This window comes from Anas acuta, chromosome 12, assembly GCF_963932015.1.
Source record: "Anas acuta chromosome 12, bAnaAcu1.1, whole genome shotgun sequence".
NCBI classification, from domain to species: domain Eukaryota; kingdom Metazoa; phylum Chordata; class Aves; order Anseriformes; family Anatidae; genus Anas; species Anas acuta.
The window spans coordinates 2,762,257-2,779,996 of NC_088990.1; the positions used below are offsets into that span (position 1 = coordinate 2,762,257).

The 17,740-nt window shown below is 42.0% G+C and overlaps 1 protein-coding gene across 4 annotated transcripts in view; it reads left to right on the forward strand.

The window, feature by feature from the left end:
* Nucleotides 1-3,291: 3,291 nt before the first annotated feature.
* DENND4A (DENN domain containing 4A) overlaps nt 3,292-17,740 on the forward strand; it is a 51,360-nt gene continuing 36,911 nt past the window's right edge. For 2 of the 4 annotated variants that reach the window (XM_068695346.1, XM_068695349.1), the window contains exons 1-3: nt 3,292-3,557; nt 11,799-11,884; nt 17,029-17,358. In XM_068695346.1, coding sequence (XP_068551447.1) covers nt 17,051-17,358 — 308 coding nt within the window. In that variant the 5' untranslated portion in view covers nt 3,292-3,557; nt 11,799-11,884; nt 17,029-17,050. Of the gene's footprint in view, nt 3,558-4,062; nt 4,454-11,798; nt 11,885-17,028; nt 17,359-17,740 lie in introns of those variants that run through there. The other 2 variants (XM_068695347.1, XM_068695348.1) reach the window with 2 other exon arrangements.

A 17,740-nucleotide genomic window follows, 5' to 3' on the forward strand; every position in this document is an offset into this window, starting at 1 on the left:
CAGATTAAGCCCCAGACTCATTACTTAAGAAACTAAAATAGTTTTGTCTGTGGAAGCCAGGAAATACTGGGAATAATGATAGCTTTTCTTTTTTTCTCTTCCTTCCTTCCTTCCTTCCTTCCTTCCTTCCTTCCTTCCTTCCTTCCTTCCTTCCTTCCTTCCTTCCTTCCTTCCTTCCTTCCTTTCTTCCTTTCTTCCTTTCTTTCTTCTATTTTTTTTCTTTTTGAGCACTGCTGATGTCTCGTCAATTATAAGTAGTCAAATCTCAGAATCCTGGGACAAAGTCTGTTTAAACCATGTCCTAGGACAGAGGAGTTCTCGTCTCCATTCCTGGCACTGTCCCTGACCATCTGCCACTTGTTCTCTGCCTTGCTTCAGTTTACCCATGTGTAAAATGCACTAAAAATAAGTGAAAACATGCTTTGAAATTTACTTTAGTACCACAAACTAGAAATCCAGGGGTTGCAACATGGAAAAAAATGGTTCCGTGGTTGCCAGACCTAGAAACCCTGGGAGTCTCCCTAGCCGCACTCCTGGGGAAGCTAAATCGGACTGACAGCGCTCCACCCTGCACTTGAGAGGCAGCAGAACACCACATTCAGCATTCACGTTGCCTGCCCACCTGCAGCACACGCGTTTGTTGACTTGTTTAATTGACTTATGTGCTCCAACGCTAACTGGAATTAATAGGAACACTTCTGTTGACTTAATGATCTTCGGGTCAGTCTTCACGTGCATGCAGAGACTGCTGCCTTGAGATCCCCAGTGTTCCCACCAAGGGAAAGGCTTTGTTGGACTGACACATAGGCACATTTCTGTGCAACGAGCCTGCAGGAGCTGTGCACACAGTGAATCTGTCTCTGCCTGTACAGTAACACTATTCACTGATGCTGCTCTTTATTCAGAAACAAATACAGCACTATAGTCATTATTGCTCAGAGACCCTTTCGCACATGGCTTTAGATGAGTCTTAATGGGGAAAATTGATGACAAGCTATGCAGGAAAGCTTTGCAGCTAGATATAAGTCAGGAAAGGTGGCTCGATAGAGGTGTTGACAAGCTAATAATGAAATGGAGCATTACAATTAAATGTGCTAGTGGGGACCTGGGGATGAAAGTGTGCCGCAGCCAACAGAGAGAGTAAACAGCAGGCAGGTCACAGGGAGAAAGTAGAAGAGGCTTGATGGAATAGGGTGAGAAGGAGGGGGAGATGGGAGAACGAGAAAGACGGGACAGAGATATGCATGTGGGTAGCTGTGGTGGCAGCATTGGGCAGAAACTATTTTGTTTGATGTTTGTATCAGGACTTACACAGAGCTCTGCATCCCTGGCTGTGATTTGTTGACATTTACACAATATGTAATTAAATACAGGTAAGTCCTAAGAGGACAGAATTGGTGAAGGGAAATAAATAGGTTGAGCTATAAATTAACAACAGATCAAAGATATCTACATAAAGAACTACATATTACGTGAGCTGAAAACTATGAAAACTGCCATGGAATATTTAAGAATGGTGTTTTCTGTAAATCAAAGTTTTCATTAGAAACAGGCATTCCGATGGAATCCGAACACCGACACATGAACTATTCATGCATCAGTGCAATGACTTCGCATCAGTTTACAGGCAGCCAAAACAATATTCAAGAGCTGAAACAATACCCTTATGGGCCTGTTCCTACCTAAGGACGGAACATAAAATCCATAAACCTTGAATGCAAACACCGAACACATAAAAAACAAGTATGGAAAAAGAGCACAGAATAGTCTGCATTATCAAAATCATTTACACAAGTAGAAATATGGACTCCATTATTGCTAATTATTTGAAAACACTTCCAGGATTAAAATCCATTCAAAATTATCATAGGATTTAGAAAATACCAGAGCACTACAAAATTTCAGGACTCCCTACAGAACACAGACCATCTTGCTTTAAAATACTGAGGTGCTGAGTTCTTGATTTCTTTATTGACTCCACTGTATATTGCTGAGAGATAAAATATCCATATGGGTGTGGCAATAAATGCATTTTATGTAGAAATACAAGAAATGGGCAATGTTGTTCTTGTAGTCCCTGCTTGGGATAGAGGTCGACACATTCCTTAGTCAGTATGCTGTCTGTTGATCAAAAAAGAGTCAGACTCAGCTCACAAAAATCAAAGCTGGCAGCACAAAGCTGTGTCTGCGTGTGCAGGCTTGCACATGGGTGCCTCTGCCTGGGTCGAGGCTGGCTTGTGTCAGATGCTCCGTTTCCTACATGGGGGTAGGAGGAGCAACACTGCTGCTATAAGGAGTCTTGTTATTTTCAGAAGTATGGGGAAAAAAGTAATATTGTGCACTTTTTGCTTTCATAGTCTCCTATTCAGTCATATTTTCAAGAGGGATGAGGTAAACCAATATAGTAGATTTGAACATTAAGCATTTACAGTCGAAATTCAGAACTATATCTGACTTTGCTGTCTTTATAGCAAGCCACATCAAAACCCTCGAGCCAAATATCCATAACTGAGGGGAGCTTGAATTCAAAGCCAAAATTGTATGGTTGGAGCCTATCCCTAAACATTATCTCAAAAATAGCAAATCGGTCTAAGATTTTGAAACACGGGATTGCAGTACACGGGATGCCAGGGAAGTGGTGTTTCTGTGCATTAGTACAGGCAGCAGGGCTCTTTTTGTTGTGCTCAGCAACATCTTGACATGCTGCACTAATCTTAGCTGCACGCTCTTAAAAGATTATTTTTGTCTCGGCTTCTTTTATAGTCTTTGATGCAACAACCTGGTGTGTGTTGCATCAAGCCTGCAGAAAATCCCCCGCTTTCTCTTGTTTTTCCAGACATCCTGGGCCCAGCCGACAGGCACCGCAGGTGAGCGAGACTGGCCTATTTGGGCCGGAGATTAATTTCTGGCTAAATTAAAGGCGCTGGAGAGGGAGAAGCTGGAGGACTGAGGGGGGAGGAGAGTCGAGCAAGCGGTCCGTCGTGGTTTAGGCTTGGACTGGAGGGGTTTCGCTGACCCGAGGGGTTTTGTTTTCCCCTCAGGCTGAAGGGAAGGAGCCCCTGGCGCCTCGCCGCTCCCTGAGGGGCGATGGAAGGGGCGCGGGGCCGGGGCCCCTTCTGGAGCCCTCAGAGGGGAGCTGAGCGCCGGGGCCTCCACATCATCGAGCCCTCTTGAAGAGCAGAGGGAAAGGAGAGGAGCAAGGAAGGAAAATCAAAAAAATAATAATAAAAACAAAAATCCCGACGACGCCGCGATCACGAGTCGGCGCCCGCCATCCCCCCCTCCCCCCCCCCCTCTACAGCCAAGATGGCGGCGGCAGGAGGCGGTGCGCAGGGGAGGGGGGATCCCGGCCGAGCCGCCCACACGGCGGGGCGGCGGTGAACGCGGCCAGGGCGAGCGGGGCTCCGCTGCCATGCGATAAGGGCGAGAGGGGGACCCAGCGCCCTCCCTGCGCCCCTTCGCCCTCCCTCCCCGCTCCTCGGCGCCGGGGGGGGCAGGAGGCGCCGCCGCCGGCTGCCGTTCCCCCTGCCCCCGGGGAGCGCGGCCCCCCGCCTGAGGTGAGGGCTGCGGGGCGCGGCGGGTGGTGGTGGTGCTGTGGGGGGGCTCGGCGGGCTGTCACCGGGCCGGGGAGCGCCGTGGAGGGTTTGAGGCGGCGGGGAAGGGCGAGGGGCCGCCGGCGTGGGCCTCGGCGGGGCTGCCCGGTGCTGCGAGCGGGCTCCGGGGCCGCCCCTCACGCGGGGCTGCGGCGGGAAGGGGGGAGCTGAGGAGGGCGGGCGGCCCTCGCCTCGCCGCCTCCTCCCCGCGCCGGTAACTTTCCGTTTTGCTGCGGTGGGAGCTGGGGGGGAAACTTTGGGCTCTTCCCGGAGCCCTCAGGCGGTCACCGGGCTGGGCTGAGGGCCTGGAGCGGCGTGGGGAGGCTCCCCTCACGGCGCGGTCCCCTCAGCGCAGCCCCCTGCCATGTTCCTGCTCCTCCTCCCCGGGGGGCTGCTCGGGAGAAACTTGCCGAGGTGCCTGTGCCCCAAAACGCCGGCTTTTCCAGGCGAGGCACGGTGGTGTTGAGTTCCCTGCGTGTTTTTGTTTTTTTTTCTCGCAACTTTCCCCCCCAGCAGCTCGGGTGGCCAGCGGCGGGACCGAGCCCTGACATTGTCAGGCGGTTCCGTCGTGGTGTCGGCGTGAGGCGTGAGCCTGTGGGCCGGGGGGTGCTGGCGTTTAATAACTCCTCGGCCGTGCTTCTTATTTCGGGAGAAATTTTTTAAAGTGGGCTGCCCCTGAGAGTGTCGATTTGCTAGAAATGAGGCCTCGGCACCCGGTTCTGAAGTTTATTTATTTATTTTTTTTAATGAACTGAATAGAAACGTGGTGTTCTGGACAGCTTTTTACTTTGTTTCACAATTATTTTTTTTTCTGGAACTGTTGCTCAACTAGAGGTTTCTGTAAAGACTGTTACATTACGGTACGTAATCTTTCACTTTCTGAATGATTAAACTCCAATATTTAACCTTGGCGAGTATCTGTGGTGGTTTAGGAAAAGCGATTGGGTTAGTCTGGCCAAGAAAGGTCAAGGGGAGTAAATGGATTTTTTCTGGTTTCTGTGTTGAGTATACAAGTCTTACTTCGAGTAAGAAGAGAGTCTTCCGTTTCTCTTTTTATTAAAAAAAATATATATATTTAGAGTATTGGTGAAACTCGATCCTGCTTTTACAGTACTGGGGAAGTCCATATGCGTGTTTAAAGTGAAGGTTGAAGTGGAACTGCGTCTCTGGTAAATGAAGCAACTTTTTCTTGGGGGTAATTGTGACTTGGCATTGAAACTGTTTAATTATCAAGAATAGGGCATTAGTTTTTGTGGTTAACTTTAGGGGAAGGAGAAAATTGCATGGAGCCTTAAAGATGGAACAACAAAAAAAAAGACTGTGCTTCTCTACAGCCTTCAGAGCTTGCATAATGTGCATATTTTACTTATTCTAGAAGCATTAGGGTCCAGCTGGATGAGGAACTTTCCTCAAGTTTATGAGCAGCTTCTGCTCCTTTGGAACACGCTTTCCCAACGGTCTCGTCTAAATAGTGCATTTACCAAAAGCTAGCATAAAAGATAAGATCTGGTTTTGTGAACGGTAAGGCAAAAGGCGCTATGACCATTTTTTAAAATACAGGCTTACTTAGAAATGTTTTTCCAGTATGAAGTATTTGTTTTTCCGTATGTATGCTGGAGTTTTGGTACTCTTTGTGGCAATGTGGTTGCAGGTCCTTGTTTCTTGTGACCAGCTTTTTCTGTATGCTTTTCCTGGATATTACACCCGTATGGGGCTTAATGGAATTTCTATATGTGTTAATGGCAATGTTAACTACTCTGTATTTACATAGCCAGAGTTAATTATTACTTAGTAAAAGCATAAATATTGACAGAGCCTGGCTTGTTCTATAGGGCGTACATGCGTGCAGCTGATCTCTGTGCAGCATTAGGAACAGCGTAAATAAATAAGTCTCATTTAAGATGCATTTGAAAGAGAAAGTACCAAGCAGGAAAGTAGAACCAAGCTGATGCCCACTCTAAGGAGAGTGAGGTTGCATCAGGAAGGTAGCTGATAGCACGGTTCTGCATGGCCCGACAAGGGGATTGTGGGCACTGCTGTTCAGAACTAAGTCTGGAAGTGTTTAATCTATGGGATTTTGTATTAGAGGATTTATTAATCTCTGGCTGAGTTCTGCTGAAGCATGTGATAGCTGGAGAGAACTGTCTTGTGACTCCTCAATGGAGAAAGATGATATCTGGACCGAGCTGAATAATGAGAATCAGCTTTGTTAATCTTGAGGTTCTGAAACAGGAAAAAGAAATTTGCAATGTCACTTAAGTAGTCAGCATCCCTTTTCAATTTCCATTGTATTTCCTAGCAACTGAATCAGAGTTAGTTTTGCAAGTCATAGTAGACTAAAAGGCTTTTTACGAGAGCATGTGTAGAAACGCTTGTACTCATGGTCAGTAAAATGCCAGCACATTGTGAAAAGTGAAGAGTAAAACAGTCGGAACCTTTCTGAATCTTAAATAGCTGCTGAAACAAACTTTTCATTCATTGTCCTTCCTTCACTTTTGACCCTAGTTTTTTAAATATTTTGTCGGCATGACCAAAGAGTTGGAGACTGAAATGTTGCACAACTTGTGTTGGATGTAAAACAAAAACCTTGATGTAACCTTGTTCAAACATAGTGTTCTAGGTGTTGGTGATTTCCAAGTATCTCGCTGTCTGACAGAGTTCCAGTAGCCCGGGTTTTGATACATCTCTAGCTGTGTTTGTGTTTGTTCTGAAGTTTTCTGGAAAGAATGCTCACACAATAAACGGAGGGGAAAATAAATAAAAACTGTTTGGGTGTCCCTTTTTGTTTGTTTTGTTTCTGGTTAAGTGCCTTACATTGTGTTGTGCTTCGTTAGGTGGATCGATGCATTTCTGAGACCATTCTCATGTGTGTTAAGGAGAAAGTACTTCAGTCGGGCTGCTGTCATGTAGTGAAATTTCACTACATATTAAATGCTGACTCAAAACACACACACCCCTATTAAGGTCTTTGAAGAGAGTTTGTGCTTGCACAGAAGGTAAGGGTGGAGGTGTGGTTTAGAGGTTGTACTTGTCCCTCATCCTTCTGTAGCCTCACTTAGTGGTCTGGGGCAAGAACACAGAAAGGGCCCTGCATCTGTTCCCCAATATATCAATTCTGTATGCAAACAAGCTTTGCTACTGCGGGCACAAATCATGATAGAAGTTTTATGGCATACTAAACACAGCAAATGTGAGTTATGCCTTGCTTCAGTTGAAGATAGCTATCAGGTAGGAGGTAAATATGTATAAACAGTGACTGCATCTCCACTCCTCAGCTGCTTAAAATCTTAAACAATGGTATTGACCAAATAATTCCTTAAATTGAACGGGGTTCTTTGCTGTATTTCATAATAACCCTTAGATGTTTTCTGTTATGTTTCAGTTCAGCCTTAGTCTGTGCCTGGTCTGTGATCTGGAAGTGCTCTGCTGATGTATGTATGCTTATAAAGTGCCCCCACAGACTATACGGTCAAAATTAAGATATACAGAGAAGACTGTGTGAGGCAGTGATGTGGAGAGGTTTTGATCTATAGCAGTCATTTTAGTGGTAGTCTATGGTGCAGAAATAGTCATCGGTGGTTCCCTAAAGAGCTTAAAAACAGCACTGGGAGGAGATTGTGGGGGAAGAAGTAGAAAGGAAAGGCTTCAGAAAGTGTTGGTCCTACTTCTTTAAATGGCATATTTTCCTCTTTTCAAAGTATACTTTCAAGTATTAGATATAGAGCTACTGTAGAGGCTGAAATGGAGTGAAATTGAAGTAGGTAGTGACATGGGGGGGTGGAAAAAAAGAAGAATGATCTAAAAATAGGGTGCGAGGAGTGAGGTGGAGAGTTAGAAGATAGTTAAACAATTATAGCCTCAGTATTTATTCTGTACTTGAAATTTTACTTTTTTCTTTGGGTCAGAAAAAAACATTAATGTGAATCAAAGTGTTTATATTAAACCATCTGAAATAAAAGTAGGCAAACAGCAGGTGCCTCGTATAAACTATATGTATATATACACAAATGAAGTCCCAAGAGAACTGCCTGTTTTGTATCTGTGTATGCAGGCATTATGCAAACAAACAGAAGGGGATTATAGACAGGACTCTGAGTTTGGTTTCATCTTGATCTTCAGAAGGAACTTGTAAACCTAAAGATTTATTCCCAGTTGTACTACTGAGTTCAGAAGCTGGTCCGGCTCTGGTAGCTTCTGTACGTCAGCAAGTTTGCCCGTGTAATAGTTTGACTATAAAGTGACAGTGAGAGAGCCAATGCTGCTCAGATCCTGCAAGTACAAAAGTAATCAGACTCTGCACAGTGCTGTTACTGAAATCCCAGTACAGGAGCACTCATCTAACAACCTGAACAACTTCAGAGTTACCTTGTGTGCTGAACTCCTCTTTGGGACGGCAAAGAATTCCTTATGTAGAGCACTGGGACAGACCTTTCCGTGAGTACTGTGCTTGTAACATCTAGCACGTGGCAGCTCTCCCTGGCTCAGTACACCTCAGCCTTTCCTAAAAGGGCGTGATTATATAACGGCTTTGGCCCAGGAGATGAGGAAGGGGTGTCAGGCTAAGTCTGTTCTGTGTTACAGAGAGGGCTGGTGTTGGATCCTGAAGCAGTCATTACGTTAGCGTATCGCTGCCCTTTAGCTAACGCAGGGTGATGGCTGGGGGAATGTTACCCCGAGGTTGCTCCATACAGCTCTGTTGTGCTACCTGGATACAGAGAATTACTAGATGTGGAGGGTGTTAGTCAGAGTTATCTCACCGTTAAACCTTTCCAGTGTGCTGTAGATCATCTGCAAATGGCAGCTGCAGCCTATGCTTGCCCTCCTCTCCGTGTCTGTAATTTGTAGCATGGCTGGGTCCGATTTTCGTGCCTTACGAGACTTTTTTGCTAGTCAGGGGTGCGGGAAATAAAGGTCAAGTGATCTAAGTCACAATTAAAATGTATTTTAAAATGCAGCAAAAATATTAGAAACAATTCCCACATCTTCTGCCTGTTCCCCCATGAATTCAAAATTTGAATTTGGGTAGAGAAAGGTTCCACAGCTGAACTGAAGTTGATGTGTATGCCCGAACGTGGCTGGCTGAAAGCAGAACTCTTCTGACAGTCGTGGTTGATGCACTTTGACATTTCCAGTTACAGCTTTTGGTTTTGAAGCTTGATATTGGAAATTTGCTGCTTTCATTTGCCTTTATCTCCTGTGCCAAGGAAAAGAGAACATTCTGTTTGGGGAACTTCTCCTTTTAAAAACTTGTTGTATAATAAGTAGTTGTACAAAAAACATGGACTGGCTGCCCTCCTGAACTGCGTTTTGGATGAAGTAATGTTTGCATTTTATAGTGCTTACCTTGGCTGCTCTTCCATCTTATTTACTATATATATTGTTGTCTGCATCCCTCTTTTCAAACACAATAGTACTGCAGAAATTGTTTCCATTCTTTGGTTTATATTTTTTTTTGGCTGTAAATACTGTAATTTAGAAAGAGAAATGGAAGTTTTTAAGTCCAGCTCTGTTAAGATCTGTCATGAATCTCGTGGGATGCTTGAACATCACTTTTTGTTTTTTTTATGTAGCCAAGGTTGGATGCTGTGGGACTTTGCTGTGGCACAGCTGTAATGAACTCCTAAGCAGCCTCTGCATTGTCAGACCCTCTCAATTACCCCTTTGATTTTTTTGAGAACAAAAATAGCAGTGAAGAACAAGGAAATGAAAGACTTGGTGAATGATAGTGGAGAGTATGGAAGATGTAGAAAATGCCTCAGCGTGAAGTCTGTTCCTTCCTGCCTCCTCTCTGCCAGTTATTCTGCTTCCTCCTCTAAGCTTTGGTACTCTAGATGGCTAGTTCTTGTTGGCTGGCTGCAGCAATCCCACTGAATCTAGATTAGCCTCTGAATTTAACCCTAATTTCTCTTTCTTCCTAAGCACTGCAGAACAAATCTCTGTCCTTCAGGTTTTGGCCAGCATTCCAATTTTGTGCTCCCAAACTCATTGTCTTGTGTTCTGTCCCTGCGCTCTTACCCAGCACTTTTCTGTTTCCCAGACACCTCTCAGAGATGCTTTGTTGCCAAGCTTTCTGCAGCTCCCTTGATCACCGCTGTTTGGATCAGAGCATGTTAACAGTGAGTTGGTGTGGATGGTTGTGAACGGACCTGCAAAGAGCTTCCTGGCAATTCTCATCTAGTGATGTAGGGGCAGAACTTTTTACATTATTTTTATGTTTTTCCATACACCGATATGTTTCTTAACTCCATACTACTGTTGATGCAGCACTGAAAGGAGTTGAGTGGCAGCAAGGGACTTGTTAATTACTGTGGTGCTCAATGTTGCTGAGCACAGATGTACACAGTACTGTCTTAAAGTAGTGCAAGTGTTCACTGTAACCCTACTTGTTAGCAGTTTTCTCTGTTGCTATCATTTGTTTAGGAGGTGGGAGGAAATGTGGAAAAAAAAAAAAAGCATAGGTAACATCCTACTGCAATAAAATGGTATGGAAGCCCTTGTTGTGCGGGGATTATTACAGCCTCTGTACCTTGTTTCTCAAAATGAACAAGTAAATCCCTTACTTGATAGATGGAGGATGGCAACTACTTGTAAATGCATGCTGCAGGTGCTTTGAGGCAGGGCTGCATGTGTGCTGGCAGCAGTTTTCACTGTGTGATGCTAAAGTCTAGATTTTCCTTTTTATTTCCTTTAATTCTCCCACTCGGTTATTCAGGCTGGTTGACTAGGAAATGTGATCTTTGAATTGTCCACAAGGCGATTATCCATGTGGTAAAGCTGCTTATTTCTTAGACTTTTTGCAGCTCTGCCTGAGACCTGTGGGTGAGCCTTAATTTTAAGTTTTATTTTGTGATATTCCTGGAATTTCGTTATGGATCAAAAGATCATTGGACAAAATAAGCGGCGCTGCTCTTCCAAGTTTTCCTATTTTGTAGTCTTGTGTAGAAGTGTTTAAAGGCAGTTGCTGGAATGTGGGTGCTGAATGGGTCAGAAAGACTTGCACCAGGGGCTGGATTCACTCCCTGGGCTGCAATCCCTGCTCCTTGCTGTAGGATTAATGACCTAAAAGTGTTGATTGCTTCTGCATGATCTGAAATTAATTGTGTTGTGCTTCGAGGTTATGAATAGAATCTTGAACTTTGTGTGCGCTCCCAAAAATACAACTTTGATAATTTAGCATAGTAAGTTTTTCCCACTATTTCATTATTGTTTTTTTTTTAGCTTCAGGAATGGAAGCAAATCCCCTTCCATCTCATGGCTTGCAGAAACCCTCCTGAGATACGCGCTTCTTCCCAGCTTTGTTTATGTTGCACTTAGTTTTCTGAAGGCTTCTCACAGTAGTCTGCTAAGAGTGTACTTCCAGTCTTGGCAAACAGAAGCCTGGCTCTAGACAAAGCTTGTTTTTGACTGCAATCTTGCTGATGCTAATGAGTAGTTCTGGGAGACTGAAGTCTGAGAGTGTCTCCAGTGAGGTGCTCTCCTCGGTCCCAGGGTGGAAACCTCTCACTTCAAAACGCTTCGCTGGAGTGCAGGCTGCCTGGCTTGCACGTGCCTCGATGTAAAACACAAGCTCAAGTTATTTATGGTCATACCAATATTTAAAAGTGCTTATACTAGAGTTTAGAAGCTGTGTAACGCATCTGAAGAAGAACAGAGAGTAAATGACAAGAAAGTTCAAACTGAAGCTGAGAAAATGGGGATTTGGAATGAGGTGGCTGGATGGAAGAGTACAGGAGTATTGCTGGCTGTGGAGGGAGAAGCTCTGCTGAAGCATCAGCATCCTGCCAAGAAGAACAATGCTTTAAAGTAGAATTTGTAAGGTCATTGAGCTAGAGGAGCACTTGTGCAGTTGGCTAACAGCTTTTCCCATGAGATGTGCATGGAAACTAGTGGGAGACCTCAACCATTCTTCAGTGTTGCTTTTTTTTTTTTGTGCTTGCTTCCTTAGAACATTAAATGTATTATGGTGTTTACATTTTAAAAAAAAATCAACTCAGCATAAGACTTGATATTTTGTTTCTGAAGTTTAAATCCTGGTGTCATATACATTTTTTTATTAGCTAAGGGACAGGTAACCTTGCTTTAGCAAGCAAGTTGTACAACGTTTACAATGTTCATTTACTGTGGCTAGGGCACTGGAGTGTGCAGTAAGCGTAAGTTTTAACATGTGTGCACATTGTTTAATTTCTGTTTTTACTGTTTCTGTAGGGAATGAAACTTTAACAAGAACTCTGTGGTAAAGCCTGGCTAACAGCAAGAGAGGCAAGGTGTAGAAGAAATGCCTTGATGACAAGGTAGGGAAGACACTGAAAGATATTTTTAACAGGTTTCTGTTCTGATCTGGCAGAATTCCTGTCATACTTGAGGTGCTTCTGTTTTGTTCCCTGAGTTGTGTGCTTGCTAGAAGAAAATATCTGTGAACAAGGGCTTACCTCACTTTTGCTAGGTGACTTTGGGAATTTGGGGAAGGCGTAAAGGGATTTTTCCTGGATAATTGCAGTTATTCACATGTTCTCTAGACTGCTGAACTCTGATGTGATTTGTGCAGTGTCATGGCTGAGAAATGGTTCTGAGTAGCTGTAGTGGGAGTGACTGATCCAGTTAAGTTCATTTTGCTCTTACGTGATTGCTCTCCACATTTGTGTGTTGGCAGCCTACTTAGACAAGATAATGCAGCAGTGTACTCAGAAGTCTGAAATGCTAGGAGCTATTAGAACTTTACTGGCAATTTTTAAAAATTGGTCACTGATTTGTCTGTCCATTTGTCTACTCTGTGTGCCTCCAAAGGAAGGTAGGTCTTGTAATATGAGTATATGATGAATGATTTCAAAAATTGATTTCATCGTTGTGTAATGAAATTTTGAGCTGCTTTAAAGAAAGGTGCATTGCAGTGGCCTTCATTGGTTCCCAACCTATACTTGGAGATGATCATTCCTTGTTTAGAGACAGAATAATTCTGTGGAGTCAGGCTAACAAGGCAAAATGTCACCTGTTTTAGACAGCTAATGGGTTTAAATAGTTTATTAATTTTAGTTTCTTAGTATCCTCGAAGGAAAATACTGGAAGGAATGGGAAGACAGGAAGATTAAAAGGTTACAAGGCAGTTGTTGCATCTGTCTGACAGAGGTAAGGTAGTGAAGTCTCTAATGGAGTGGCATGGTCCTTACTGCTGTCTTTTATGGGTTGTGTTCCTCTTGTGCATGCAGCAAGCATACAAGTAAACCCTTTTTGCTCTCTGGGAAGACTGGCTCCTGGAAAGAATCCGGCAATGCCAGAGCCGTTCCTGTGGCCTGCAGCCCACTTGCAAGTTATGTCCACAAAAGTCTGTGGCTAGGAACAGGCTGGATGAATTGTCAGTTGTTTTTTTTTCTTGGAAATAGTGTAGAGCATATATAGTAAACTTTGTCCTTCGTCAAGTATCACGCCTGTGGCTGCAGCACAGATGGAATATGCAGCAGATCCGTGTTTAGTTCTCATCACGTGGTAGGGGAAATAAGTCGAAATGTACTTCCCTCTTGTACTGTTTGAATGAGAAATGTGATCTGCTCAGAAATCCTGGTCGCTGATTTAGTTACACAAAAATGTGAGCTGGTATAAAATCATGCCTCTGAACTCACGTTTGCTTTATAATGAGAACTGTGGATAGCTTATAGCAAGTAGAAGAACTTTCTTGGAAGTAAAACAAGTTTGTGTGATCAAAGTCCCAGTGATACCCTTTTTAGCACAAAAAGGGTTAGCCTTCTCTATCTAAACCTGATCACCTTTCTTGCATTAGGAGACTGTTTTGTACTTTACAGCAGATTCATTCTCTTTTTAACACCAGCATTAGACCTGCGGAGTTGGATCACAAAGCTATAATTTTTCACATTAATCTCTTCTCTGCAGTTCCTAAAATGCTGGAAGCTAAGAATTAAAACAGCTGTGATATTTAAGCAGCAAAAATTAATAATTAGTGCTTTGTGAATGTTTATGGAGAAATAGGATGATATTAAAAATTTAGATTGAATACACAGTGAAACTGAGCTTACCCTTTGTCTTTCAGCAAATTAATCGAGCTAGTTTTGTGGATCTCTGGCAAGGTTATTTGGTTGTTTCTCCTGTTCCCAATTTTTAGAAATCTTTCGTGAAAAATGCTCTGTTTTCCCACACTTATTTGGTCACAGTCTGCAAAGTCTCTGTGTTTTGTGACGTCCTTACAAGTCAGTTTGCTATTTGTAAAGATACTTTCCTAATTACAGTGGTATAAATCTAGTGAGCAGGACTTTGGTAAGAGGCTGTTTATGATCCCCTGGCATTCTCTTCAGAGTTTGTATGCCCTTTTGCAAAGGCAGGCATCGCCACTGCCTTCCTTCTCCCCTGTTGTTTACTCTCACTCCAGACATGCAGCCGTCAGTCCCCGGATGACTGAAGCGCAGAGATGCGATAGCAGCTGCTTCTCAGGGTGTCACCGCTAATGTCGTTGCATTTCACCTGGGAATTACATCAGGAAACACGTTTGTGCAGTGTGACTTTATTTCTGTGTGTGTCTTTGTTTTGTTTTGTTTTTCCCTGGAAGTTGACTTGTAATATTATGTGATGTATATAACGTGGTTTGGAATACTCCTAGGGTAAGAGTTTGTATTCGGATTCATCAGTTCTTGTGAAATTGCTTTTCACATCATGATTATGTGTCACTCTGAAGTAGTTCATGTTACATACCCTCTTTCTGTGGCCTGTTAACATAAAGTTTGCATAAATCTCCTCTCACAGTAAACAGATTTTGAAAATCAGAGTATCACAGCAGCTCCAGTGAAGTCTGAGTTAGCTTGAATGAAGCACCACTGAATTGTTTTGATCTTGCCTGCGTTTCATCCCATTTTTAGCTGTGAGGCTTTGTATCACAAATCAAAGATCTAAAGGGGTGATGCATCGTCAGCTAGGCCTTTTTTCTTCCCTTTTCTTAAAGTTGCATTAAATCCTGAAAGTCTTGCTGACGTGGGTATTGCTTGCTATATAACCTTAGGAAGCAAACGTGTGTGCTAGCAGGTGTTTGTATGTAGGGAATTCTAATTTTAACTGGTTATAAATGAGGAGAGCTTGCCCCAGTTTTTCTTGTGTGCTTTTGGGAATGAATGTTTGAATCTGAGGCTTTTGCTATAAATTTAATCTGAAATAATTAAGCATGAGGCTTACATTTTGAGATAGGTGTTATTCTTCAGCATTAAAGTATGTACATCTTCCTGCTTGTTTACTTGTGATGCTGTTTTGGCTTTTGCCTCCAGAACACTGTGCTGCAAATGCACTGAAGCTGTAGGGCTTGCTCACAAATCACGGTTCATGTGATTATTTTTAAACTAATACAATATTTTATTTTTGAAGACATTGTGAAGCATTCTGTAAATTGGTGTACTTTTGTGCAGTAGTGCTAATAAGGAAAGGAACAAAACCAATTTCTCCAAGGTGAAGTTCAGTTTTGTAGTGTTTGTGTTGCTTTGTACTGAGGCTGTGGTTACAGGAGTATTTTTTTATACAGAGCAATGTAAGGCATAATCAGCTTTCAGTCTACCTGCCGTCTTCTCAAGTCTTTTAATTCAGTGGAAAACTTCTTTTTCACCAGAGCTTATGATGAGGGAAGCATTGAGTTTAAATTGCCTGGTTGGTAGCTTTTAGCTAGCCAGCCCTTTCTTCCTGAGCCGTTCTTGAGGAATACTTTGTTATATGCATCTTCTGAACTGTCTTTGATGGTAGTTCCCTTCTGATCTGTGTTATAAAGTATTCCTTTTTGTTTTTAATGCATTTTTGATACATTCTCAAATGATACTGCTTTTTAAAAGCAACTGTTTAAGCTCTGATATAAATCTGTTTGTTCTCCTTCTCTCTCTGTTATCATTAAGAACAAATGATTGCCCAGTGCATTGTAGTTTTATAATACTGGTTTAGCTTATCTTTTGGTTTAGAGTGACTACTGCTTGATAAAGATAAAAAGCTGTCATGATTGTTAAAATGTAGTATACTGTAGGTAAGTTTCACAGGGAATTATGTTACAAAATATTGAGAATTTCAATTGCATTAGCTAAAAAAGTGTTAGTGTTTGGTCTTGTGTTAGAATTAAATGATGCTTTGTGAAATTTCTGTATCTCTTTCTTGCATTTATTGCTTGCCTGTTCTGGGTTTGTTGAAGCCAGATGTCCAGTGAAATAATAGATACGTGCAGGGGTTCAATTTGTATGTCTTTGGATATATTTGGATATATTTTCAAAGCAACTGAATTCAGGTGAAATTAAGCATAGTGGGAGCTACGTTCTTCTCTCAGAAAACAATCTGAACAATTGTTTGCAAACTCTTGCAGTGCTGTATGTTGATGATTTGATCAAGAATCATGGTGGTATGAAGTTTTGATATAGCTTAGTACTTTTTAAGTAGACCAAAGAATTAGGAGAGGTAAAGCAACCAGGATGAAGGTGACGTGACAACTGAAGTCTTGTACCAACCATTCATGTTGTTTTGAATTCTGTTTGTGGAGTTAGTGAATGTTAGTAAGCTCTTCAAAGTGCTGTGTTGCAACAGTTCCTCTTGCACTGACGTTTTTCACCAAGATAAAATTAATCCAACAAAAGTGTATCTTAAAAGCTTATCTGGTTTACAAACTTTAGAAGTTAATGACAATAAGTTCCTGAAGCTCCTTTAGCAAGGTTCTAGCACATCTAGGGTTAGATTTAAGTAAAGATTTCTAGCCCATTTCTTGATGTTCTGCAACAGGGTGGAAAGTATTTTATTTATTTGCAAAATCATGCTATTAAATAAGATGCTGGGTTTACGAGACAGACAAAAATACTCAAAAGTCTCTGGCAATGAGGTAACTAAATCTCCTGATTGTACGATCTATTGTTTTCAAGGCCTCTTGAAGATCTTTTCATCATAAAAATATTACTTTGCCTGCATTGACATTTATTTACAACACCAGTAGCAAACACTGAAAAAAAAAAAATAATAATAATAATAAATATATATATACACACACAAAAAGAGTTTATATGTAAAGGAAGGAAAAATGTAATTTCCCAATACAATTTGGCTGGAACAGCAGGACTGTTCCTTCTCATTATGGAAAGCTTCATGTGGTCTTGAATATTATTCTTTCTCAGTGGTCTGTACTCCATTGCACTTAGTTTAAATGATTTATTTAAAATATTTGGTATGTTGCTGGTGTATTGCTGCCTATGGATGGTTGCATATTGAGGATCTGAGTCCCAGAATTTTATGAAGTAACCTGGTATCAATGTCTAACATGCAAAATACTATATGATCTGATGTTGAATCTCTAATTCTTTTGTATTATCCTATTGTATTTTCATTCCTTTTTGAAGGAAATTATAACAGATCAGAAATCATCAAATTATTCCTACTTTACAACAGAAAATTACCAATAATATAATTATCTATATTTCTTTCCTACCAGTTCTATCATCTTGTAATGGAAGATGGAAGACAAAGGAGCTCGTGTTGCTGACTACTTTGTTGTCGCAGGATTAACGGATATTTCAAAACCACTAGAGGAAGAAATCCACTTCAATGATGCCTGCCATAAAATTGCTAAACCAAAAGAACCTATTACAGATGTAACAGTAATTATTAAATCCCTGGGGGAGGAAGTTCCTCAGGGATATAAATGCATAGATGTTACTCCCTCAGGACTGTCTGCAGATCTCAATAATGGCAGTCTTGTAGGACCGCAGATATACCTTTGTTATCGCCGGGGAAGGGATAAGCCCCCACTTACTGACTTGGGGTAAGTAGTTTTTCTGTTTACAGCAGGTGATTTTTGGCAATTTTATGTAAATAAAGCAGGTTTATTGAAATTTCATAACTTTTGATATAAGGCATGCTCTCAACAGAAAGATTGTTGTTGACTTCAGCTTGACTTGACTGTAACACTGCCATAGAAATGATGTGTGATGGGTGACTTTCAGTAACAGCTGTGATCCTTTGCATTTTGGAGTTTTCAAAGCAATTTATAATTTTCAGTGTATATATTTTGGGTGGGAGAAATATTCATGTATGTATTACATACTGAAATGAAGTCAATTGTATGACATTCAATTCTTTGAAAAGACTCATTGCCTGGTCCTGTGAAAATAACAGTATTTTGCAGTAAACAAAACACTAAAAAG